General features: G+C 39.8%; 1 protein-coding gene across 2 annotated transcripts in view; it reads left to right on the top strand.

Moving 5' to 3' along the window:
* CZH18orf25 (chromosome Z C18orf25 homolog) overlaps window positions 1-26,566 on the top strand; it is a 45,708-nt gene extending 19,142 nt beyond the window's left edge. The window contains exons 3-5 of one of the 2 annotated variants that reach the window (XM_030968711.1): window positions 16,634-16,816; window positions 20,966-21,092; window positions 24,655-26,566. In XM_030968711.1, the coding sequence (XP_030824571.1) occupies window positions 16,634-16,816; window positions 20,966-21,092; window positions 24,655-24,838 (494 nt within the window). In that variant the 3' untranslated portion in view covers window positions 24,839-26,566. Of the gene's footprint in view, window positions 1-4,520; window positions 11,378-16,633; window positions 16,817-20,965; window positions 21,093-24,654 lie in introns of those variants that run through there. The other variant, XM_030968712.1, reaches the window with a different exon arrangement.
* The last annotated feature ends 759 nt before the right edge of the window (window positions 26,567-27,325 follow it).

Here is a 27,325-nt window from a genome sequence, read left to right on the forward strand (position 1 = left end):
ACTCTCAGTCCTGAGCACGAACCAGATGCGTTTGGTGGAAGGATCCCATTGCATCGAGAGCTTGACTATTAGTGATGATTACACCAAGGCCCAGCTTTACCTGCAGTACAAGATTGCCCAAACCATCCTGAGGGAGGGACAGTAACATTTATTCTGATTTCACAGCACGTGTCATCTGCTCGGTGCTGAGTTCTGTGTAAACCATTAAAAGATTTGAGCTGCCCCCTTGGTGCAATGGGGTGTGATGTGTACCTGGCACATTGTGGTTTTCCTTTAAATAGAAATGGCTTTGCTTTGTGGGAAACGCCTTCCAAGTGCAAGGGAAAAATACCCTCTGTAGAGATAAGGATGTGGTTTGTCCAAAAAACGCATCCTGTGCTGCTCTTGGGTGAAGGAGACGTTGTGGTTGTGAGAGCTGTGGTGGAGCTGCGAGTCTGGTCGGACTCCCAGCGCTCCATCACTGCAGTGGGTTCCCAGGCCATCTGCCATCCATCTGCCTGGAGCTGGCAAAGGACTCCGTTCCTTTTTCTGGCTAGAAAGCCATTTTAGTGCACTTAGCAAAACACTGCAAATAGCCTCAAAATTGAGGGAGCGAATTGAGTGTGGATAGAAAACAATGCAGGGTATCAAAAAGCGTTACTGGAATTTCAGTCTGCCAGTGTTCTCTGCACACAGTGGAAAGCTGAAAGGTTTGACTTCAGTGTCAGGACATAAGCGTGGAAAGCTTTTGCCTTTACTTTTAAAAGAGTTACCTGTACACATTGATGCAGAAGAGTTTTTTACAGGCAGCTTGTGTTTCCCTTAGTCTGTGCCTGGACATTTTGCTGCAGTCTTGGTTACTTACTCAATCACTTATTTTCATATAATTTTCATTTTTAGCCTTCTGTTGCCCGAATACCAGGTTTGCCAACAGAGATACTTAAAAAATTTAGTGGCAGGTGATTTGGCCCTCGTTACAAAAATTACACAGAGTCTTAAGCTGTCAACAACACAGGTAGTGCTAACAGCAGGCAGTTTGCTTGTGTGTGGTCTGAAAAATTAAATTGCCAGTAACCTTTCATGTTGTGGCACTAAAACTCTTCAATTTAAATAGCGCAATAGTTTAAATGAACCTTTTTTTTAAACCATCCGCATCACTGGCTCTGAAATATGTTTGGCTAAATTTGTAAGGTAAAGAAAATGTTTAGTGCAATACATGATGATGATGATGACGCCATTAAGTTAAAAACAGAGCAGTTGGTCAATAGACAGTCAGGTCTCTCTGTTGAACTTAAAGGTACTGTGGATTAAATTAGTGCCAGGCTTGTTTTTCTCCTCAAGGAAGACTGAAGAGTTGAGATTTTAGTGGTGATATTTCAATACCAGAACTGTGAGCTGCACAGGAGCTCAGCACAGTGCAAGTTATGCAATTTTGACTGCATCCTGTGGTGTTAATTTACGCCTGAAAGTACAGGTTCAGTCTAAACTTCAGGGGTGCTCCTGAGAACCTTTTCATTGGCATGAGCAGTCATAATCTTTGGCTCTTCGTTTCAGGGAATGCTGTGATTTTTGGATTGTTGCAGATGAGGAACAACTTTTTACCTTTTAATGACTGACACTCTCTCTTGGCATCTAAAATTTTGCCATTCTTCAGCACTAGATAAACATGGCATAGGAATCCTGAAATAGATTCTGCTAGGCTTCCTGCTGTAATAGCAAGTTTTTCCTTTAAACAATTTCCACATGATGTTGCCCATTAACTCTGAATGAAATTGGCATGAGAACAAGTCTGGGAATCAATATTTATTGCTGCATAAACACTTCTCTTTTGGAAGAAGCAAGGCATTTTTTAAAATTCAAATAATATACAAAAATATTTTGTGTTTTACCACCATTGTGGTTTCTACAACTCAGAAAAATCTGAATTGAAATAGGGATGACTTATGTTTTAGGCTATCACAAAAATCTGTCCAAAAGTTTGAGTCTTAATATTGAAAAAGGCACATCTCACTTTGTTAAAGACAAGTCTTTTTAAATATGCAGTAAACCAAAAGAGATGGGCACAGGTTCCTTCCTCCTAAGGATGCATAGATCTTGGATAAAGCATCTGCAAAGGATGAATTCAGAATGACACTTATAGTTAATAGATATGAAAAAGAATTAGTCTGGTAAGAATGATTTGCTGATACTTATTTGGAAGTGTCTGCAGCAGAATAACACAGAGGAACCAACCATTGCTAGTTAGAATGAAGATGAAGCATATCTTACATTGTTATGTTGCCAGACTTATTAAATTAAATTACTGTGGATTTGGTTATTACTTAGATTGTACTTAAGAGATGCCATAAAATGACAACATCTAGGCATTTCTTGGGTGCTGTTTTGCAGGAGGTGTCGTCTTGAAAATGAGAGAGGAATCTTTGATTCTGACCCCTTTGTGACCTCAAATTTCTTCTCCTTTAAGCTTAGCATAATCAGAAAACTACAGTTTAAAGTTTATAGACAGAAGAGGGACCAATTAAATAAATGCTAGCATTTTTAATATGTAAAAATGCATTTTTAGGCTTGGGGATTTTTTTAAAATAAAGATTGAATACAGCTTGTTGTAGTAACTGCACAGGAAGTATTTAAAACATTGTTTTGCTGCTGCTGTAAATTTGAGATACTCTATCATGCTCTATGATGCCTTTTAAAATTTGTATTGCAGGGCTATATATATTTCAATACATACTTTATTCAGTTTATAAGACAGTTTTGTCAACTTTGACCATTCTAGTTCATTTTTAACTTCAAAAACTTGAAAAGGTTGTCTCACTTATCAACATCAATAGTTTTTACTTAAATTGCAATTAAAAATTAACATTACTTATTTGTATGTCTATGGAAATCAGAAAGATTGTAAGTTAGTTCCTTGAGTTTAAGTTAAGATCTGGGCTAAAGACAAATAAACTGAATCATATTTGATGTTCAGTTGTAGAAGTAAATGAACAGAAGAAATACTTCTTTTAGGGAGGAAAAAAATTATTGAACATACAAAAGGAGCCATGTTTTAGGAAAAAAAATACCATTTTACTTAATTTGTTTTGGTTAAAATGCAGTTGGAGGCATGTAAATTAGTATAAAGTACATATTTTTAGCAGAGGACCTGAATGCTGAATTTTCAGCATGTCTGATAGGTAAACAGATGGGCAAGAAAGACATAAAACTACTCTTCAGAAATGAGAGAATAACCCAGGGCTTTGTTTAGCTGTCCCTGTAGGACCTGTGTATACCTCATTTAAACAGTTCCTAAAAAGAATGTAGTGTTTAAGTGATACTGTAATTTTGTGTACTCAGTGAAATTCCAATAAAGATTTAGTGCCTTAGGTTTTTATTAGTAAATATTTACTTAGGTCATGCAATGATTTCTCTCATTCTTAGGGTATTTTGTATTATTCTTAGGCTAGAGAGTGCCACAAGTTTCACATTTAGATATTAAATTACCATCTTCTGTACCTTTGTGTAGTTTAATGTGATGCTTGTCTTGTTTTGGTATTACCTTAGGTGACATTTGTGTGTTTGGATGGCATGCAGATACTGTTTATTATTCCTCAAGCGGGTACAGAGCCTCATTTTCTGTGGGGTTTATTGCTTCCCAAATGATTCCTGAGTGAACTCTAGACTTTTAAAATATAGTTTCCACTGCCTTTTGTTATTGATATGTAGAGTAAGGCCATGAGGATTGGCCTTCTCTTCAGGCTGCTGCAGTTCTTCGTGATAATCCCAAAGCCAGTCACTTCCACCATCCTTCTGATGTGTAACTGGAAGCAGAACAGTTTCCTTCCAACCATTCCCTGTTTTCTGCCTTGCCTGGGACTGGCTGTAGGAATAGTGGCTCAGGGCAAGGTCCTGGCTGGTGTGAGGCTGGTCAGGGCTCCACAGTGTGCAGGTTGTCCCTGTGATGGAGCTGTGTCCATCATGCCTGGCAGAGGATGCTCTCTCCTCCTGTGTCAGCAAAACACTCACATAACTCCCCCATGTTCTTGTGTTTTGTGTCCTATGTTCCCCTCATTCTCTGTGCTTCCCAAAATCAGGCCAAGGGCTTTGGACCAATTCCACCTGTGTTCAACAGCCTATTTATAAAAGGGTCCAAGTGTGAAAGCAAAATACACATAATTATTTAGGTTTGTCAGTTAAAAAATAGCATTTTGGATTGCAGCTTGATAGAACTAAACATGTTACTGTACAATGTTTTTGACACCTTCAGTTGAATTCAAAACAAATTGCAAGGGAACTGGAGTAATTTGGTAAAAAAAGAGACCTTTGTGACAGAATTGTCTGAGACTTTGAGAATGATGCCAAAATTTCTATTATAACCTCAGTGGGTGTAAAATTTTATTATAAGAGTAATACTGTTGGTTAATATATGCTAATTCCTGTCCTGTTGTTGTATCCAAGGGGCAGAATTAGAAAAGTTGTTTTCCTCAGTTAACATGCCTTAATAAACAATATTATGTTCTTACTTAATGATGTCTTATCAAATGGCCTCAATGTCTTTAAAGCTGGCTTCAGTCGTGCTGGGGGATCTGGAGGAGCGACCAGGGAAATTCCAGGATTGCTTGACAGGGGCACCGTGTGGGATAGGAACTGCATAGGCAATGTCCTGGAAGAGGCCATGAACTGCTTTGCCGAGATGCAGAGGCAGACAGAGGAGAAATTCCGCATGTGGATAGAAAAGCTAACCCACCTTGACACGGACGAAGAAAGCAAGCAGCAACTGGAGCCCAGGGAACCTAAAATCCAACTAGTTGGCCAAAGAATCCCCCCTACCACCCAGTCAGGGGCTTTCGTGCAGATGCCTGATAGCCAAGTGCTTCCTCAGCAGCCCTTTAATTCGTACGTGGGCTATCAAAATGCCGATGCCGCGCTGGAGTTTCCAGTGACTTTTAATAACAATTTTACACCAGTCTTTCCAGAGAATGGGAATATGGCAGAGCCTGATCTGAATAAATCATAAACTTAAAAAAAATTAAAAATAAATCTGATTTTGCAATCTTGATGTTATTTTGGATTCTGCTAAAAACGAAGTTTGCTTTTCTCTTTGTATGTGTTTGTTTTGTTTTCTCTTTTGGGTTTTATTACCATGATATTATTTGTTTTTCTTAATTTATAGTGAATATATGTAGTTAAAAAAAATCACAATATACCCACCTGCATGTGCCAGTGCACACATATAAACAACCACCTTTAAAGGTGTATGGGGGGAGCCACCCTAAGCTTTCATCATCAAACTCGGGACAATATAACTTAGAAACCATGTCTAGATACCCCAAAAGCAGTAGGGCTGTGTTTGCTACAATAGGAGCATTCGGGGTATTCATCCAGATGCCCTTTTTGCATGTTAAAACATTTGTATAAGGAACAAAGTTTTATATTTAAAGAGATAAAGCACCCTAGAGATCCAGACCCATGACATTTCCTTAACTCTCTGTTTACTCTCAAGTTTTGCTCTCGAGGTCTCCAGCTTGACCATGCCACACATCAGCTTATTGATTTTTAGGCAGAACTAATAAATAAGCTTACCCTAAAAATTTGGCTGTCTGTAACAAGCGTGCACAGCAGATTTAATTCCTTTTTGTCTCCCATTCAGCAGCTCAGTCTCTGTCCAGGGTTTTTATCAGTGTCACTGCTGTGTTGCAGTATTTATGGAGGTGGCTGCCTTACCCTGTGTGCGCACACAAGCACACTCACACATGTCTCTGTATGCAGGTCATCTCCACCGACTCCAGGTGCCTGCTCTGCTCTTCCCTGGGTCTCAGTGGGAAGAGATAAGGCTCACCGAGGATGCCTCCAGGCAGTGTCTTTCTCTCCCATGAGTTGTCCCTACCCTGGCTTATCAGCGGTCCCTAAGAGATAACTTAGGGTGAGATGAGTCACCCCAACCTGTGCACACAGAGCAGCTGCTGCTTCCTCCTGCGAATGCTGCCCAGCCACATCCTTCACACTGGAATAAAAACAATCCTGTCTGCCCTCAGATAAGCAGCCATCAGGGGATGGGTTGAGCCTTGGCACAGGAATTTAAAGGAAGGCTTGATAAGCAAACACCATGGTGGTCTGATAGCTGCTGGCCTGGGTCAGACTGTACCACGCGTGAACACCACTGAAATAATTCTTTACTTGTGATGGGGAATGCCACAGCATCAGGTTCATTTAAGTGAGGCAATACTTTACTGTTTTGTGAGTTCTTTTTTTGTACTAATAGTTATCCTGAATAGGCAGGCTTGAAACTGATGTTTAAAGTAGGATTAATTTAAACTAGATATTAGAAATACTTAATTCTTACTATTATTGCTACACACAGGGATTTTTGGGTCACCTCTCCAGTAAGGCCTTCCTTCATGTGAAGTAACTTCTCTGTAGCTACCAAAAAATGTATTTTTTAATCAGGTAGAACTTGATAGAAGTTTCTAATGAAAACGAAATAAAAATTTTTACAATGGAAAATGAAAGCCTGCAGTTTAAGTAAAGAAAACACTTAGGGCTCCTTTAGGTCAGTTACTCTGCTTTTTAAACCACAGTCACTTTTTTCCCCTAATTATTTTAGTTTACTTTCTTTTCCTCCTGTTGGGAGTAACCACAGTATCTTCTGTAGGTCAGGCTTTTTTTACCCTCCCTGAAGTCAATGGGAGTTTTTCCATCAATTTATGTGACAGTTTGGATCAAACCTGTAACAGGAACTCAAGAAATACTTTTTGTTATCAGTATAATATCTACACTGGAATTTTAACATTATTCTTGCCCTAGACTGACTTTTTTTTTAAAGTATATGATGCCTTCATTAAAAAAAATTAGATTAGAGACCTGTGTTATTTTCAGAGTATCTGTTTGAAAGACTATGCAGGAGATAATTTTTAAATACTGGGATAAAGTGTTTTCAGATCACCTTCATGCATAATTTTGATAAAAAGATTTTGATACGAACTTGTTAGAAAACTCCCTTGTCTGAAATTGTGTGCATTTCAGGTAAAAGTTAAACAAGTTGTTCTGTGTTTGATTGCAATTTAAAAGCTTATCCTCATCTGTTTAAAAAGATTTTCCTGGGAAGAGTATTTGCTGATAAAACAACCCCCACCAAAGTGGATCCATCTGGTGTTCATAGATTTTATATGTATATATATAAAATACATATTTTATATATATATATATATTAAAAATCTCTTTATGATGATAATAAGAACAGAATATTCTAAAGCATGACAACTTTACAAATCTTCCCGTGCATGCAAAAGCAGCTTTTTGCAGTGACTGGTTTATTTTAATGTGTATGTCTGTAAGCATGCCCATAGTATTTTTTGTAAAATAGTATAAATGGAACAATTAGGTATTTCGGAACAAATTGTGTAAGGAGTTCAGTTGACCTTATTTATGTCTCAGACTGAAACACCTTTACATATATATCTCATAAATTGATAATAACTTAATTACATATGTAGCCAGTGAACTTTCTGCAAATTTTCAATGTTTTAGTCAGGTAGTTCTCAAAAAAGAAAAAAAAAAGAAAAAATATTAAAATAATTCAGTGTATGAATAGATAAAAATTTGCGTTTGTTACTGGAGGCAAAAATTTAAACATTTTATTTTTTCCATCACTGCTAACTGTTCTTTTCAATGCAAACAGCTGTGAACATGAAAGAGCAAGCAGAGGATGACAGAAGTTGAACATACAAACTTTAAAGCTGTACTCTTTCTAGGATAAAATTATCTCAAGGCTTCCAGAAGACTGGGGGAATAGTTCCTGTTAGAAATAACTTCAACTTAATTTCCCTACCAAAGCTACCTAGCTGACAGCTAAAACACTTGTGCAAGATCAGTGGCTGCAGATTGTTTTGTAAATGGTAAATAATATTTCCTTTCCTCTCTCTTTCCACTTGGCTCACAACCAGAGCCAAATCTTCAGTTTTGTCACAAACCCTCTCCTTTGAAAAGAAGAGTGTGCACTGATGTGCACAGCTGGGTACTGCTCCATGAGCTGGTTTTCCCCTTCTCCATGAGCTGGTTTTCCATGTGGGGAAGTGTGTTTGCCCTGAAACTGAGAGGGGAACCCCACCTTTCTATTGTTCAGGTGTAGCATAACCTGCCTGTTGAAGGATTTGCCCATAAACAGGAGCATTTCTCTTCTTGCTCTGTATCCTGAATCCAGGAGGAGCCAATCGCCAGATACCAATACTAGTGATAAGTCTGTGTTTTAACTGTGTGTGACAGTCTTTGGCATCTCTTTGAGAAAACAGGTTCCCAACACATACTTTCAGATTTTATATTTTTTGCCTCCTGGGAAAATTTTCACTATATTTTTATGACATGGCTGCAGTTGAGTTTGTCATGATTTCCATTATAAGCTCTTATTTTCAAAGGGCTTCGACTAGAAACCCTCAGGGAGTTAAAATTTCTTCAGATGAAATTTTAACATAAATTTTTATCTTACCCATTCTGTATCTCATGGAAACAGTCTGACTTATCTACAACTACTTTAGGACTATTGGAAGAAAGCTCATCTACTTTTCAACCCTGGGTTACATTTTGAATGTGTGTTTATGCTCACATCTCATCAAACTACTTCAAAACCACCACATTTAACAAGTAGAAATCAGTAGGAGTTTTGCACAGACACGGAGAACCACAGATAATTTAGAGTTTCTCTAATTGCCCCAGGATTTGTACTTCAGAATGGTGTGAAGAAACATTTTTGTTCCTTTAAGGAATTTTACTTATGGTTTGGAAAGGTCAGATGCATCGTGTCAGGTGAGCTGGTGTAGACTGGTGTAATTCCAGGGATGGTTGTGCCAGTTTAAACCTAACTGGCTTGTTCACAGAATCATGGAATGGTTTGGGTTGGAAGGGACCTTAAAGCTCATCCAGTCCCACCTCCTGCCATGGGCAGGGACACCTTCTTCTATCCCAGGTTGCTCCAAGCCCCATCCAACCTGGCCTTTGGCACTGCCAGGGGTGGGGCAGCCACAGCTGCTCTGGCTCAGCTCCTATATTGCCATTTTAAATACTGAATTATGTGTTTTTAATATGGCAGCTGTTCCAGCCTGGGAGCAGTGGACCACCTTTACAACCCCGGAGTTGGAATATAGCAGCAGGTGAAACAGAGTGGTTTTGGTTTCATGTTTTTTTGTGCAAGTGCACAAGAAGTAAGCCTTTATATAAAGGCTCTGTTTAAATTTCTCTAAATGTCAAAATGACATTGCAGTAAAAGGACTTTCTTCTAGGATCAGTCCCTTTTTAGGAGTTCCTGGAAGTCCAGGGGCTTCAGTGTGCAGTGTTTTTGCAGGCTTGCCTGCAGGTTCTTCCCAAGGCATTCATTCTCCTTTCAGTGGGGTTTGGTGAAGAAGGTCTGTAGGGATAAATATCTGAATGGTCAGGTTTTATTTAGGAAAAAAAAAATTTACATACAACATTAAACAAACTCAAGGCAATTAAACTTTTTTCAGATTTTCTATTGCAAAAATAGTGCAGGGATAAAAAGAGTCAAAATCTAAAACTTTCACTGTCATTTTTAACAGTACTAGGACAAAATAATTTAAGCAGAAATACACATTTATTTTTTTAACCTCAGTGTCTTTTAGTGTTTGTGCAGGATTGTTGGGTTATTTTATCTGAGCTGCTACAGTAAAGACTGAAAAACCAATCTTAACTTCAATGAAAGGGGATTATATTTGGCAGTTATGTTACAAATTGGAACATATTTATTATCACTGTTTTCTCTTTTAATGTATTTTGTCTTTTTCTATATCCACATACTGTATGTGGATAAATTTATAAATAATATTTCAGGGGCATTAAGAAATTAAACTTTTGCCCCATTGATAGTTGTAGAAATTTTCTACTGGTTTTAATGGGGCTGCCATTTAATCTCATTAAAAATTGAACTTATTCTGCAGTTTTTTGTCCAGAGAATCCTCTAGCTGACCTTGAGGGGAGCCTTTGCCTGATGGGGGTGTGTAAATCAGGCCAGTTGAGTAGATGTTTTTGAAATAATGGGGGTCTGCGCTGTGACCACTGCAGTTACATGTGTTAGAACAAATGCACTGTGTGATTTGTACTGTAGAAGCCAAAATAATCAGGCTGATTGATAGAGATGGACAGTACCTTGCAAAAGACGAAGCCAGAAGTTGATATTTCTCACAAATTTCATTAGTCTCTTGGTGTTAGGTCAGCAAAATGAAGGCACATGGAAAAATAGGCTTATTAAGTTAGCAGGGATTCAAGTGCAGAGCGATGGAGCAGGGGATTAGTCTGGACCATCAGAGGCTGTATCAGGCCTTCCATGGAAAGGTGCAGTTTGTGCTGGGGAAAGTATGATATATTCTGCAGGGGTGCATGTTGTCTGCCTTTTCCTAATGGAAGTTGTGTTAACACAGGGAATTATTTACTTTTTTTAACTACCATGGCTATGTAAGGATGTGATGGTTTCCAAAACTCTCCTGAGACACTTCTCCAAGTAAAACTGGGGAAGAGATCTGGTTGATATACCTGCTACCATAATTATTGCATTGTTAGGCAGCATCACAGAAGACAACTCCTGTAATGAGATACAAAGTGAATTCCACTTCCATAGCCATATTCCATGTGCCTTTGCTTAATGCACAGTGAAAAATGCTTTGTTATCTTCATTCATAATTCGCTAAATTAAATCCAAGATATTTTCCATCCAGTCATCAAAAAGCCTGAAAGTATGAATGTTGTTTAGCAAGACTTGAATTTTTGGGATTTCTTTTCTTGTGATATATTAAAAAGTATCCAGTCTGAGAAGAGATAATAATTTGATCATGTTGTTTTGATTTTATTTTATTATTATGGTTAAAAGAAACGCCAAACAGAAAAGCTTTACTGTGTGAAACAAAGGAAATGTCAGGAAAGTGGATTCACTGATTAAGTTCACTTTATGATTTTAGAGAGAATGTTGTTACACTGCTATTGTTTTTTATTGTACTTAAAATGTATTATTTGCGTAACCCTGTAAATTTTGAAATGTAACTACTGTAACCTGGAATAAATAAATAAACCTAAATAGCAATGAAGCGTTTCATGTTGCTAAACAACACAAGAAAGCACGAAGGTCCAGCCCCCACTCCCCTTTGGGAATTGTTTGAGGGTTCAGGTAGTTTGTGCCATTTGAGTTTCACGTACGTTTGAAATGGAAGGTCCTGGGTCATGTTTTAATTAATACCAGGTTTGTATTGCTTATCTGAAACAAAAAGGCTGTCACTTCATCCTGGAGTTTTTGTATCAGTATATTATTTTGATTGTGGTCATCTGACCTTACAATTTATGTAGGTTATAAAGTCCATTTTATGTTTTATGTAATCCGGAAGTAAGTGGGAGTTACCTGTTAAATTTAAGCATCCAGTGTAAATGAGGGCATTCTTAGGTCTTTAATTACTCTAAAACATCTCAGTATTCTCATTTGTTCCATAGAAATAAATTCATTTGGAGTAGTGAGGCTGAGACCATCAGGGCCCACATTCACAGCATGGAGGTGGAGGTGAGGCTGGCAGAGGCTGTGTCTCCCAGGACTCTGTGTGCAGCCTTTTTTGCATTTGCACCTTTCCCAAAAGCATTCCTAAGCGCTGCTTCTGAACTCCTCAAACATTCAGCAGTTAAAAATAGCCCAGTAATTGGAGGGGAATGTTGTTTTCAGCCAGACTGAGCTCCTCCGCTCCTTAGCCTTGAGCAAGCTGCAGGCTGCTGCCTGCCTCAGTTTCCCTCGTGGACAGAGGAGGTTAATAACCACCTTTGGAGTTCTCCAGGATACACCAATGGAGAGCTTTTTATAAGAACAAAGTGCTGTAATTATTGTTGCTTTTATTACTGTACTGGTCTGTGTCTCTTAAAACTTGGGGTGATATTCATACCTAAATATGGCTCTGTGTCTCTTCCTTGCAGGGATACTAATGAGCAGCTCAGACAACCAAAATTAGGGGTTTAATTTTGCATTTATTTTAATCAGAATAGTCCTCTGGAGATTTCAGTGGTTTTTCCTCTACTTTTAGAGGAAACGTTGCAAATTTTAAATCCCATCCCTGAGGCTGGAATTCATCTTGTGGAACTTGAGCACTGTCAAATTGAGGTGCTTGGGCTGAGGTGGTGTCTAAGCTTTTCTGTTTGCTGGGGAAGGAGGGGAGATGGGGATGAGGAAGATGGTGCTCTTGATGCTCCAAGCTGCAGTTTCCAGGCTGAGCTTATCTGACTCTGAACTTCCTCTCTCTGGCTGCAGTGGGGAGGAGTTTAGGTGATGAACTCTGCTCAGCATGCCTAAATGTAAGAAAGGTGAAGAGAAATAATGACTTGTAATCATAGAATGGTTTGGGTGGAAAGAGACCTTAAGGCTCATCCCATTCCATCCCCTGCCATGGGCATGGACACCTTCCTCTAGCCCAGGTGGCTCCCAGGGATCCAGGGGCAGCCACAGCTGCTCTGGGCACCCTGGGCCAGGGCCTGCCCACCCTCCCAGCCAGCAATTCCTAATTCCCAATAGCCCAAAATCTGTCCCTGCCCTCTGGCCCTGGGAAGCCATTGCCTGGCTGCTGTCCCTGCATGCCTTGTCCCCAGTGGCTGTGCAGCTCTCCTGGAGCCCCTGGAGGCCCTGGCAGGGGCTCTGAGGTGTCCCTGAGTCCGCAGCTCTCAGCCTGTCTCCACAAATTTCAAGGACTTAATTCCCCACTCAGGTTCTGCCAGCTAATATCTTGTGTTTCCTTTGCAATGGTAAGCAGCCCGTGCAGTGCAAAGGGACAGTGCTTCTTATGGAATGGCTGCTTTTAACCTACAGCTGAAATTTTACGCTTGAGTTCCCCTTTTTGCTTGTGCTGCCATTATAATGAAGTAAGGGATAATAGGAGTGTGGATCTTACAGCATGGGTTAGGCTGCTGAGTGTTGAGATGTGGCTCTAAGAAAAGCAAGGGAGCAGGTAGCAGATGAGAAGTGATTTAATTTTCTGTGTTGAAAGTTTGAAATGAGAATTGGTTTGTGTAGACCTGGATTTTTGTGCATGTGAGTTCTGATTCAGTTGTTCAGAGTGGAATTAGTTGTGATGAGCTGTGTAAATTAAGGGAGACTTGGACCCTTGGAAATGCTGTCCCCGTGATGACCTCTCCCTCTGAATTCTTTGGGGAAGAGAAAAAGAAAGCAGGCTTTCCCTCCCCCCTTACAGCATTAAATGTCAACAGCTGTATTTTGCTGCTGGTCCTTATTAACTTTCAGCCTTGCCTTTTTCAAGCGTTTATTGCTTTAGAAATGAATTAATGCTTGTCACCAGGGAAATGTACTTCTTCCAGCTACGTTGGGTTCTCAAAAGATGTAATTTTTCTAAAGTAGATAGTTTAAATTACTGACCAGGGGACCTCCTGACTGTTCTACATTAAGTCTTGGTTCTGGCATGGTTTGTCTTGATGTCTGTTTTTTAATCTTTTGAAATCCTGTTAGGGTCAGTAATTACGTGTAGTGTCTCTATTATAAAGAAAAGATGATGAATTATACCTATGGTTTTAGTTAATCCTTTTTACCTTTTCAACCTGAAAGCATTTTTTCACTTTATTTCCTAGCTGAAGCCAATTGTCATTATTTCTTGGTACCATTCATTCACTTTGCATCACATCACTGGATGATCATGTACTTGGCTAGGGAAGTATTATTTATTTCCAAATTTAACCACTCCTGTCCCTTCCATGCAGCCTTGAGAAGGAAACAGCTTTTGGAAACAGAGGATTTTTATAAGATTTTTTTTAATATGCCTTCACTGCAACTTCCATCTAGTTGTTGTTGCCTGCAACTTCTTTATTGTTTGGTTTTGTGTGGTTTTTGTTGAGTTTTTTTTTTAACACAAGTGAGCATTTATGCTTATTTATTTTTTTGTAAGTATGGGGAACCTGAGGATTTGTTGCAGTTTGGTGGCCATTATCTTGGCTTTGTCTGTCATTTGCTGGTGATAAGTGTGGATAAACCTGGTGTTGGGGGCCTTTCCAGATTTCCAGATCTGATCCTGAAAGGCAAGGCTGAGAAATACAAAAATAGATCTCTGCTGTGCTTGCTTTGTAAATAGGCATCTTGTTTGGGGTTCTTTTTTCCAGATTGTTAAATTGGTGGCTATTACCCTGACAAATATAATTACAGTGTATAAATTATATTGAAAATATTTTTGTCTGTTTGATGTATACTGAATTTAAGCTAAGTTATAAGGTGTGCTCTTTGGAAGTGTGGAAGATACAAGAGTGGAGCTACAGATAACAAGTTTATGCTTGTATTTCCTACTGATGAAGACTTTCACACAAGTTATTTCTATGGGTAGGTGATGAGAATATCACTCTGCATGTATATACATTTATTATACATTTTTGCATGATTATACATGTAGGAGTGGTACAATTTTGACTTGAGACTATTGGTGCCTTTTGTCCAAATACAATTTTACTCGTGTGGACACGTCGATCTAAAAATCAAATTTCGCTTCTGCTTTTGGAGGTCTGAGTCAGAAGTGAGAGAAACAAAGGCCTGAAGGAACAGTCCCAAGCTCCTGAAATCTTAGATAACCCGTTGAAAAAATGGTCAAATAGTCAATATTGTACTTGACCCTCGTATCTTCTGCACTTGACTGTTTATTTTTACAGCTCACATTATATATGTTCACGCTGAACTCTGATGATAAGACTGAAGGAAAACATGCCTCCCATGATTCAGTCCAGCCCTAACTTCTGCATGTAATTTAATCATCAGCTGTCACAAATAATTAACTGAACATCAGCCAGCTTAATTCTGAACTCGGTATTCCATTATTTTGTAATTGCCTTTTAAAAAGACAAAGATTGCCTTCCAGTTAATTATCAGGAATTCTGTTCCAGTCATAATCATCAGCGTTTCATGTTGCGAACAGTTTGGTCTTTAATACATTGGCATTTAACTACTCATTTATTTTTGTTGGGTCTGTTTTAAGTTTGTAATGTAACATTGTTTCATGGAATTGTTGTTTTGGAGGCAGGTCTGAGCCGAAATATTTTTCTAATTTCTTCATACCTTGTTGCAAAACTGATCTTTAGTACGACTTAAGCAAAATGTCACTCTCTGATGAACTGTGTTGCTAATCACAAAGTAGGGGTTCCTGAAAATAGTCAGTTGAATTTTATTTCAGGCGCCAAGTTTCTAAAAAACACCCCCTCCAAAAAAAACCCTAAAACCAAAATCCGCTCTAAAAACTTCAGAAGAACAGCTTTTCAGAGAAGTAAATTTGAAACTTCTAGTTCATCATGTTCTTTCTGTCTTCAACAGCCACACAAAACACTGAAAAGAAACCAGTTTTTCCTAAAACTTTTCATTTTATTCTTTATCACTTCAAAATATTTCATTAGTCATTTTGTAACTCTGAAAGTCCTGTCTTCCTGAACACATTCTGAGTTTATGATTATTTTATATTATCCCATAGAAGTTGTACCCTCTATGTATCACACCCATAACAAAAGGTCCTGCAGATGCTCAGCTGCAGAGCTCCAAGAACCTCCTTGGAGTTAAAGAATTGCAAAGATGCTGATCTTTGGCCCAGCCTGTGTTTGTGTCTCCTGCTCATTTGTGGATGAAGCCTTGGTCCAAATAAAGTTTTGATCCTCTTATTTGGGGAGGGGGAGCTCCAACCACTTTCATCCATGCTGGGTCAGTGAGCTGCAGATGGGGCACGGCATTTGAGCTAAAACACTCACATCCTCTCAGAATTGCATTATTTACCCATTTTCTCTGCTTCCACATCAATCTTTGTCTTGAATTTGCCTGTTTTTTTCCTGAGCCTCCTATGTTTCTAGCATGCTTTCCAGTTAAAAGTTATTTTCATTCATCACAAAGAATTTAGTTGGTCCTAACAAAACAGATCAAAAATAGTTTTTTGTTACTCCTCAAGGACAGATTTCAGAATCATGTAAGCAGTTTTATCTCCCTCTTTCTCCTTCATTATGGTGGCCAAAAATTCATATGACAATCATGCTGAATAAAAAGCATATTTATCACTGTACAATATAATTTTGCTTCTTGTTATTATTGATCTTATAAAAAACCCCAACAAACACCACCAAAAAACATTGCACTTTTGAAAAATTCCCCTGCTCTTGACAGGTGAATATTATGAAAAGAAAGTTGCCTAATGTTAAATTCATTGTCACTGGATCAGTTTTATGAAAAAGTTAGTTTTATTCAGTTAACCCTATAATAATGTAAGCTGTCGCTTGACTTCTGTAAAATTCTCAAGATAAATATCTTGTCTGCCCAATTTAATGTCCTGTGATTGATTTTTTTTTTTAACTGGAGGTTTTATCCTTTAAAGATTGTAAATGTAACATTGTCAGATATGGAGATGTTTATGTGTTAATGTAAAAGACAGTACACAAATAACTGATACTCTGATAAACGTGTGTTTCTGACACTTGTGTTTTCTGTGTATGCGAAGGTCAAAATGTCTCTGTAATCTCAGGCTATGTTCATTAACTGAAATTTAATAATTCATACAATTTACCACTATGTAACTACAAGAGCTTCATGTAGGATGTTGCATTAATCCTTAAACAAATTATTTGTACTTTTTGAGGTGTCTTTCAGTCTGTGCTGGTTTCCAACCCATGTTGCTTTTCTCCCCTGCAGATGGACCCCCTGTGGTGGCTCACTATGATATATCAGACACAAACTCAGACCCAGAAGTGGTAAATGTGGACAATCTGTTGGCGGCTGCTGTAGTTCAAGAGCACAATAATTCTTTAGGAAATCAAGACTCAGGATCTGCCTGGAGAACCAGAGGGCTGCTGAATGAAATGAGTGCTGATACAGGTTTGTTTAAATTCTCTGACATTTGTGCCTGCGTTGCAGTTGTTGGGTCTCCCTTTCTTGCTTTCAGTGTTTTTATAGTTTATACAGCTGTAAAAGCTCCCTATGTGGGTTTTGTGAGAGAGCAGGACAGGTGCTTATTAAAAAGGTCTGACATTTACTCCAAAATACAAATTATAAAAATTGACAAATATTCCTGCAATATATTTTTGACATTAATTTTCTTAACTACTTTTCTTCTTCTTCTTTTCCTTTTTATTACTACGGGGAGCTTAGATCTGGGATTTTGTTGGTGGGGTTTTTTAAAATTAAAGTGACCTAATCTTGTTACTGAATGATTGATTATGACAATGCATGTCCCCACCTAGTCAACTGGTCCTAATCTCATTTTTAGGATTGGGATTGCCTGTGTATGGGGGTTTTTAAATTTTTTCTTTGTTTGTTTGTTTGTCTCTTTGTATCTCTAAAATACAATCATTAATTCTTCCCATATTCCGCCTGCATTTCCAGTACCCCTTAGAAAACTGGACAGCGTTTTGAATGTTAGCAGGGATCATTTTCTATCAGCTTCGTCCCACAGCTTTTTATGCCAATTTTTTACTTCCTTTCCACTCTTTTTCTTAACTCCCATGTTAGGATTTCAGGCTGCATTAGACACATAAGTCTTGTCTGGTGGAGCACAACAGGTTTGTGTTTTGTCCTGTTTCCCTTAGGTCTCCTGCCACAGGGGACCCACATGGGGAGTGTTGTGGAGGCTCTGAGCTGCTTTACACTGTCTCTAAGGCTTGAAGAAACACAATTAGGGTGTGCTTGGTGAAGAGATGCTCCATTACTATACAGTCTACAAGTGCACAATTTGAGTATGAGAATCTCTGTGCGTTATTTTCTCTGTGGTCCCTGGCTGGATGTTGTTCCAGCCTTTTTGAAGCTTGCCTTTGTTTTCCAAGTTCACTGCTGTTTTTTGCAGGACAGCAGCTGACTGATAGCTATTTGACCCCTAGAAATCCCAGTTCTTTATTAAGGGATTTATTAAACAATTAGAACAGCTGAAATCACCTGTATTACATAGCACTAATGGATAAGTACACCAAATGAATGTAAGGAAATAAAAGGTAATGTTTCTTACCAAACTTTCTTCCACTTTTCTCTTAAAATGCTGCAGTAAAGGTAGGATTTTTTTTTCCTTCCTCCACATATATCCAAGGGGACTTGCAGGTAGAAGAAAACTGGAAACATCAAGAGACTTCTTCATCCCTGGGAATGTTGATATGGATTTGGTCCTGGTTCTATGGCTATGTCAGCAGCTGAAAGGATGAATCTCTGTTTGCTCTGCATACACCTTACCCTGCAGCCTCAGCACACATCTGACTGCACCTTTGCCAGTGCTGGCCTTTTCCTGCCAGGTCTAGGGTTGCACATTGGGAAAGCAGGATTTTCAAATCTTGCATCTGGTTCACAAGTGTAATCTTCAGCCAGCATCTTGTTTAGCAGACTTAAAAGAATGTGTTCCCATGGGAAAAACATCAACATCAGCAGCTCTATCAAAGTGAAAAATCTTATTACACTAGCACATCTTTGTGCATGGGCAAATATTTGGGGCTCTTTTGCAAGCCCTGATGGTGTAGGGCAAACAAAACATCACTTTGGGCGTCATCCTAATGTTTGTGCAGAGAAATTAACAGCGTGTGCATGAAATTTGTATGGCCAGAGGCTGTAAATCTGTCTGTCTGTGCTATAATCATGATTAACACTCAGCTGCTCTTGCAGTATTTACTCTGCTAATCATGGTTTTGCTACTGCTAATTGTCTTTTTGTTGTCTGAACTTAAAGCTGTGATAATATGTGGAAGCTCTTTTAGGACTCCAATTTATACCTCTGGGGATACTTTTTGGGGCTATGCAGGAGCTGGTCTGCTTTGCTCCTTTGCCAGACATTACCCTGACAAGATAATGAAGGGTGGTTAGGCAGTAAAACAATAGATATTATATGAATAGGTATTTTATTATATTATATTATGATATGATATGATATGATATGATATGATATGATATGATATGATGATATGATATGATATTATGGCCATCCCATTCCCACCCCTGCCATGGGCAGGGACACCTTCCACTATCCCAGGTTGCTCCAAGGTCCATCCAGCCTGGCCTTGGGCACTCCCAGGGATCCAGGGGCAGCCACAGCTGCTCTGGGCACCCTGGACCAGGGCCTGCCCACCCTCATGGGGAAGAATTTCTCCCCAATGTCCAATCCATCCCTGCCCTCTGGCAATGTGAAGCCCCTGGCAAGTGAATTAAAGCCTCTGAGCACTTTAATTTCATGTTTCACAGTCTGCCCAGCCACTTTAAGAAATACCCATGACCCAGTTTTGGGCTTTCTGGCAGTCAGTGATGTTTGCCAATAAATGCTCAGCTCAACTCCAATACTGGGAAGAGACTGTCTGGGCTATTAATTTGTTTTAAGTTCAGCTGACCAATATTTTTTTGTCTTGTGAGGTGGAAATTCCTCTTTCAAGTACATGGCAGCACATGTGTTCCCTTCCCTTGCTAACCCTGATCCAGTGACCAAGGGTCTTGGCTTTCCAAAAATGGCACACAGAGCATGGTCTCTGCTCCTGCACAAGAGCTGCACAGCCACTGGGGACAAGGCATGCAGGGACAGCAGCCAGGCAATGGCTTCCCAGGGCCAGAGGGCAGGGACAGATTTTGGGATCTTGGGAATTAGGAATTGCAGGCTGGGAGGGTGGGCAGGCCCTGGCCCAGGGTGCCCAGAGCAGCTGTGGCTGCCCCTGGATCCCTGGCAGTGCCCAAGGCCAGGCTGGATGGGGCTTGGAGCAGCCTGGGACAGTGGGAGGTGTCCCTGCCCATGGCAGGGAGTGGCACTGGATGAGCTTTAAGGCCCCTTTCAGCTCAAACCATTCTTTGATTCCATTTGCTTGCATCTTTCCCACGTGCTTAAAGCAGTCATTAGAAAGTTTCCCTGGCACTTGTTTCAATTTAATTTCTTCTGTTTCCTTTTAATGTCCCTGGGGGTATAATCAGTTCTGCTTGTTCACACGCCTTTGAAATCCTGTGGATCATTATTGCTTCTCCTCCTCCTCTCATCTTTGAGGAGGTGTCCACTCAAAACTAGACACACATAAAATATTCACCTACTCTCAAATTTCCTGCTAAACAAATGACTCTGCCCTGTGCAGTACAGCTGACCAAGTGGTTTTTCAGAAGCAGGCAGTACGAGCTACTTCAAGGCTGCCCAGCATCCCTCAGGCTAATGATAAAGAGAGACAGTGGAATTAATAATTTTCTCTTTTTCCTGAGGAAAAAAAAAAGAGTAGAAGTTATATCTTTTAATTAACTGATTTTTCAAGGAATCTATTTTCTGTGGGAGAAATAATAATTTCTGCTGCTTTGTGTTTCCCATGTAAGTATTATCCTGTATGACTCAACACATTCTCTAATTGGGGTGAAGAACCTTCTTAGCAGCACTTGGCAGAAAAGGCAAAAATGTGCCACACTTGCTGTATTTAGAGAGGGCCTGTGGTTTGACTGACTGACAAACTGGATGTCATTGAGGAACTGTAATGGAAAAACAGCCCTGCTGCATATGGGGCTTAAATAAACCACTTCTCAATGTTAGAGCAGATGTGTGAAGCAGCACTGCCAGAAATGGATGGGTTTGCTGTGTTTTTTTGCTGACGAGTTTCCCCTAGTTTTTTGCTTGAAGAAATTAAATCAATTTTCCTTGATGCCTGAATGTTTCTGTCCAGCCTATTGGCTTTTTTTTGCTGTAGTATCATTGTGTTTGCTTAGATTGTTTTGTTTCTTGATGTCAAGGAGGTTTAGGGACAGTCTGATTCTTATCATAAGGGTCTGTCTGACTGCCATAAGATTTCAGCTGGAAATTCTGGTTGTTCTTGGTGCAACAGTCAGGCTTTTTTCACTTCTGTGTGCCAGCACCATCACAAAAGCTGCTGACATTGGCTAAATCCAGTGATTTTCCTGTATCAGGTGATGAATTGTGAGTTGAAAAACTTGGTCTAAAAACTTTGGCTTTTTGTTAGGTTGGCAAGCTCCTTTTCCAGCTGATTTCTGGGTCATGTAAGCTGTTAAACACTGTGTGTATTCCCTTTTTTCCCACCTCTAGGTCGTTTGGATCCAGGCTTCCTTGCAGGTGACAAAACCTCTTGTGGCAATGCCCAGGCCAATGAAGAAATTAACATTGCCTCTTCTGATAGCGAAGTAGAGATTGTTGGAGTTCAGGAACATGCCAGGTATGAATTATTGTTTCTCGCTCTAATATTAATTTAATTTTATCAGAATGTCTGGGCTACCAAAATCAATAAAGAAAGAATTACTGACCTTCACTTCTCTAGTTACCCATTCAAGAGTGATGCCCAAAAGGCAGCAAATGTTGCACTTTTCTTTTTCTGTTTTGCTGGTCATGGTGATTTTGGAATGTGTTTTTCTTTAGAAAGTGACCAACTTGATAGTTATTCAGATTAAAGTTGTGTTTCAATATCAAACATTAACTGGCTAAAAATGTGTGGTACAAAAATACCAAATATTGAGATACTAAGTGTACATACATCAGAAATTCAGATTTTAAGGGAATTCATAAATATACAAATAACTAAGTGAAAATCTTTATGTGGGTTCTTATTCCCTTTCAAAATATCAAGTTTTTTAACAGTTTCCACTTAATTAGTCATTAGGGGTAAAAATACTATCATTTTTTCAATGGGTAGTGTCATAAGATATCCCCTTTAGGTTAAAAATCAGATAATTTTGAATCTTGGGTTTATTTCAAGATTCAAGAGAGGTCAAAGTAGATGAGGGTAAGAGTGCCCGAAGTTTCTCTCTCAGTCAGAAACCTGTGCAGCTGTTCTTCTTGGTAGAATTTTTTTAATGTTACTCTTAATTTTTAGGCTGTGGTCTTTCCTTGGCTTAAAATATTATGAAGCAGTTGAACAAAACTGACATTTTCTAATAGTGTGGAGTGTGAATTTGGTGGAATAAAACCAAGTTAAAACAGTACACAGACAAGCTGCTTCCAAAATTTTCTGCTGCCTAGTGGGTGCTTGCAGGCAGAAGAGGGTGTGAGGAAGATGGAAGAGAATTCCTTGTCCCTTCACTGCATATTTCTTGAGGAAAGAAGAAAGAAAGCGTTCAGGACCCAATTTCCCAGGCAGGAAACTTCATGGATAATGTGGGCACAGCCCAGTGCTGTTGGATGTGACAAAAGGAAATTTTCAGGTCCAGAAAGGGGATTTAATCTTAGCTTTTGGAACAGTGAGAAGGTCCTTGCATGGCCAACTCTTTTGGAGGATGGTAATTCCTTAGGAAGCAGCTCTCCTGGCTGTTTATGCAGCAGAACGCAGGCTGGGAGGGTGTTTGTGCTGATGGTGAGGGGTGTGGATTCACCCTCCAGCACTGGCTGCTGTAAATCTGTGCAGCACTGCACGCAGGACCCTTGTGCTTCTGTCCCCTCTTTGAAAGCTTTCCATGCTGCTGCCTTGATAAGACTCACTCTCTGTGGAAATGGAAACATGAGCTAAATGCAGAGTTGCTGTTTAAAATGAGTTTTAGTAGATAAAAACTAAAATGATTTCAACAAATCAACCTAAAAGCACTCTCCTGTGCTTTCCTTTGTTCCTGTACCCGTCTCCTGCAGACCTGTGTTTACTGCCTCCCTGGAATACTCACTCACACATTTCAGTTGTTTGAATCCTATTTAGAGTTTTATTTCTCTTGCAGGTCTAGGCTTGCAGTTATGAAGTATTGATGGGCTTCTGGCAGGGTTGTCGTTTGGACAAGAGTTAGGTTTTTGATCAGTAATTTCTGCATGCTTAGTTAGTGTGGTGTTGGGATCCTGGTTTTTATCATGCTCCCTCTTCCATGTCTGGTGTGAGTTGTGATTCCCTGGAGTTTGTCCATTGTTTGTGGTTCTTCAGATTCTGAGTGAATTGGTGCTGTTTCTCATTGGGATATTCCTTGGCATCTGCTTAGGACACTGATTCATATTTTTCAGTTTGTTAAATTTTTCACCGGTAGAATTTTTTTAAATCATGCATGCATATAAACCAGTTTTCCTCCAGTTTCTCCTAGGAGGTTTTTTGGGTTTTTTATTGCCTTTACTTGGTATCTTCCCTTAGCTGTAGATTGGAAGCATGTTCTAGCTCATGTTTGACTCAATGGTTTGCTGTTGGCTGCTTGTGTGACTAGTTTGAGGATAAACATTTTATTTTTCAGAGGTATCTTTTTTTTTGTGAGATAGTTTATGGCTTGTTTTCATAATCTTCAGGAAGAAAAGTTAGTCTTAGCTCTGCCTGAACACTTGAGGACTGTTCTCAGAATGGTGCATCACAGTCCCTGAGACCAAACATCATATTTAATTTGCTCTCCTACAAGCTTTTCTTGCCAGTTAAGCTTAAAAATACTTCTCTTTAAAAGAAAGCTTTAAAAGAAAGAAATCTCATACATTTTTTTAGACTTCCAGAGTATTTTTGCTAATTCCTTGTAGATATATACTTTAAGTATGTGTTTTTATTGCAGAAGAAGTAATAAAAGAGCCATTCTGAACATCACATCTAAACCTAAGCAGCGTATCTGAGAAGGCAGTGAGACATTTGTATTCAGAGAAGTTGCAACTCAGAGAATGAGATTTTTCATTCTATTTCACGAAACTCCAACCAGAACCAAGAGAGCTGAGCACAACCTAAGTTTTGGAGAAAATAAATAGCACGGACTTAAATTGGAATAAATAAAACGTAAATGTCAGGGATATTTGATCAGTGCAGGAAATTGGAGTTCCTGGAATACACGTGCCTTCACAAAGAAATGGGAAAAGGTTACCCCAGCAGACAGAGCACCTCGTGTTTATCCATGCAGCCAGGAGGAGCTGCAGCCACTACCAGTGCTTACAAGAGCAAAACAATTTTTGGAGCACTAGGTATCAGGTTTTATTAGTGCCTGTGCAGGATTTACAGCTGGAAATTGAGTGATCATCCTAAAGCCTCTAATAAATTCCTGTCATCACTTCATCATACACAAAATCATTCTGCCTTTCATTTTGCATTTATTTTTTCTAATTGCTCTTAACCTGAGCTTCATTTGTCACGTATCTACTATGGATACAATAGATAAAAATGCTGTGTGAAAGGTACCTGTGTATTGTGCTTCAGCAGGGCACCGGAGCCTTATCTTCAAATACACCTTTTCATCTCATTGGCTGCAGTCACTTAAAGCTTAAATGTTTTGCTGAAGTGGGGCTGAACTGTTGTCAGTGAGCATTTCCCAGAGTGTTTGTAATTTTCAGTTAAAAAGACCAAAAGAAAAAAAAAGTCAGGCATAACGACTGTAATAACATAATTAGCAAGATCTCTTTTGCAATTATTGTAATGAAAGTATCATTACCTCCTTGTTTTAATATGGCTTTGACTTAATATTGCAGTATAGCTTTTCATTTTCTCTTAGGCAGCCTCACTGCAGATTTTTCTCTTCTTAGAAAGTCCAATGGGTAACGCTGCATCAGGAAACTGTGCATGGGATTACACATGGTGGAGCAGGCTTCCTCAAGATCCTTGGGATCCATGCACATATTTTTTAAGAAGGATCACATTACACTCACTAGCATTCCTTTGGAATAATTTGATCCCCAAATTTAAATTTAGCTTTGTTCACTGGGCGTTCGAGATGCCACAGACTCTTCAAGTGGAGAATCCAGTTTGGAGAGGGAAGTGCTAACCAGCTAACGATGGAACACCGGAGGGGGGTGTGTGGTGTGTGAGCTGAGCAGTGTCCCTGACGCTGTGTGTGTCCCTCTCCTCGCTGCAGGTGTGTGCATCCCAGGGGAGGGGTGATCCAGAGCGTGGCCTCCTGGAAGCGCGGCTCGCCCTTCGGGAGCGCCCAGCCCGCGCAGCCATGGACAGCAGTGGCTCCCCAGCAGAGCTGGTCCTCGCCCCCAGAAGTGGTGGATCTGACTCTGGACGAGGACACCAGGCGCAAATACCTCCTGTAAGGCCGTGTCACTGTGCTCTGCCCCCTGCCCTCCCGCCCTCCCTGGCACAGAGTGGTGAAACCATCACCTCCAGAGGCCCCGTCCTTGGCACCAAGAAACCCAAACCCACGGCGTTTCTCCACCTCCACACAGGAATGTAGTCTGATTTCAGTATCACTTCAAAGGGTTTTGCCTTCTCCGAGGAGGATTCCTGCCCAGAATTAACAGCACCAAATTTAAAACACATCTGCAGTTACTAACGAGTGCGTGTATACCTAACGAAATAACTGCGTGCAAACTTACGTCCTCCCACGCTCCCCACCTCCCAACTCCAGGACTTTTTTAATTTATCAGTATCTTGAGTTTGTTAGTAGAAGTTAGTGTGTTGCTGTGTGAGCATCAGTGATTTTGAGAAATGCTGTGTCCTCACTGATTTCAGTGGAACTGGGGGGTATTCAACACTTCCAAAATTTGGGCCAGGAGTATTTTTACCCAAACTGATTTTGGTTATGTTACCAGCAGGAGGGATTGTCTTTAATGCAAATGGCCCATGAAAAATGCACTGAACAGCTTTTAATTAAAACATTTTATATTTTCAATGTAATTTATAGTTTATACTCTTCAGTGCTGAGTCTTCTGTCCACTTGACTACTGTGTTTCACTGGTCAATTCCCACAGCTTGGAATGGCTAAAATAGTAATAGTAGTGACTTAGGAACAGCTGAACATTGCAAAAGCACAGGAAAAAGTAATAAAAAGGCCCAGCATCCCTCTCCTTTATAATTATAGCTTATTATTATTATTACCTCTACCTGAGTTTTGCCTGGAGTAGATGAAGAAGAGGAATTAAATGTTTTACTCACAGTCCCCATCTCTACTGCTGCTTGTTTGCGTCATTCACCATCTCAGAAAACAAAAAACAAATCCCAAGCAAATTCCAAAGCTCCAGCCTGGCGAAGGGGTGGTCAGCTGGGACCTGTTCCTGGAATTTGTGGGGCCACTCAAGTGCTTAAAACTCTGTCCTGAAAGATGTTGCAGGATCAGGGTCAGAAACTAAGGTTGTGGTTTTCAACTTTTTTTTTTTCTTTTTTTTTAATTAGTAATCTACACCATTTCACTGGCTTTCAATCATGCCTCTCATGCTAGTTTTGGAAATGCCAAGATTCAGGAAACACTTTCTACCAGAATATTTACTAAAATCAGTGGAACGACTCATTTTAGCGGGCTGCAGTTTCTGTCGTGTATATGGAAATTCCTGCCCCTCATCTGTCATTTTGAGCCTTTCCCAAGGCAAAAACCAAAGATTAAACTTTAACAAGATGATATTATTCACTTTAAATGTCTACTGTGCAATTGAAACATTCCTTCATATTCCAGAACTTTCCATTGGGAATTTTGTACAGGTCTGCCCTCAGATTTTTCACTATTTAAAGCTGAACAAGGGTGGTGAGGACATGGGAAGTTCTGCTTTCCTTTCGTGTCAGCTGGTTTTCAAAATTTATTTGGCTTCCCTTAATTTTATCTGTGGGCAAAATAAAAAATTAAAATGGAGTTACCTGTGTTGTTACATAAGGGCAAAACAGCCCAGCAGGGGATATCTAGTAACAAACATCTGTTTCTTCCACAAGCAGAACAGCTCAGGCTGCACTTTACAGAGCAGCTAGGTAAGGATTGATATTCCCATTTCCAGCTTTCTAGAACATTGAACATTAGTGTCTTGCATGGCCAGAGAAATACCTGTGGTGTTTTTAGTGACCAATTCCTTTCTGTGGGAGGGAGGGAGGGGAGCATGGATGGATCCTGTTGGCCCCGCAGCAGGAAGAGGCCCCGTGCTGCTCTGCCCATCCTTTCTCCTCGTCTTTCCATCAGCTGTGGGCTCACACTCCTGCTGTAAAGGTAACTTTGGAACAGCCACCTCCTGTGGCTGCTTCTTCCCGTTTCACAGAGTCTCCTGAAGAGTGGTTGTGAAGAAAGCTGCAGGGACCCTGTCTGCAGCCCTTCCGTGAAAAAATGCAAACTATCTCTCCTTGTTTTTCAGTTTGTATATGATGTGACTTCCACGTGTACATAAAAAACAACTGCCTCCTCACCAAACTTCCTCCAGCTGTGCACTGTGTTCGTTTAATCAGCTCATGTATGGTAGTCCGATGCAGGTTTTCTTTTATTTAAAACACTATGTATTTTCTCTTAACAAATTTCAAGGCTAGTGATCTGAAAAAAGCAATCACTGGATATAGGTAGAAAATAGTTTGGTTTTTTTTTTTTTTCTTTTTTTTTTTTTTAAATTTCTTTTTTTTAACTTCTGGGGGTTTTTTGTTTTGTTTTGTTTTGGTTTTGTTTTTTTTTTTTTTAAAGAGCAAAACGTGCCTGGGTGGTTTTTGCTCTTCTCAGCAGGAAAGAGAAAAGTTGGCCATTGTATGGCTGTGAACCAATGCACTTGGGGCCTGGACCAGAACCCACTGGGGTCGGTGTGTGGCTGCCCATCGACCTCAGTGTGCATTGGCTCGAG

The sequence above is a fragment of the Camarhynchus parvulus genome, chromosome Z (genome assembly GCF_901933205.1).
Source record: "Camarhynchus parvulus chromosome Z, STF_HiC, whole genome shotgun sequence".
NCBI lineage: Eukaryota > Metazoa > Chordata > Aves > Passeriformes > Thraupidae > Camarhynchus > Camarhynchus parvulus.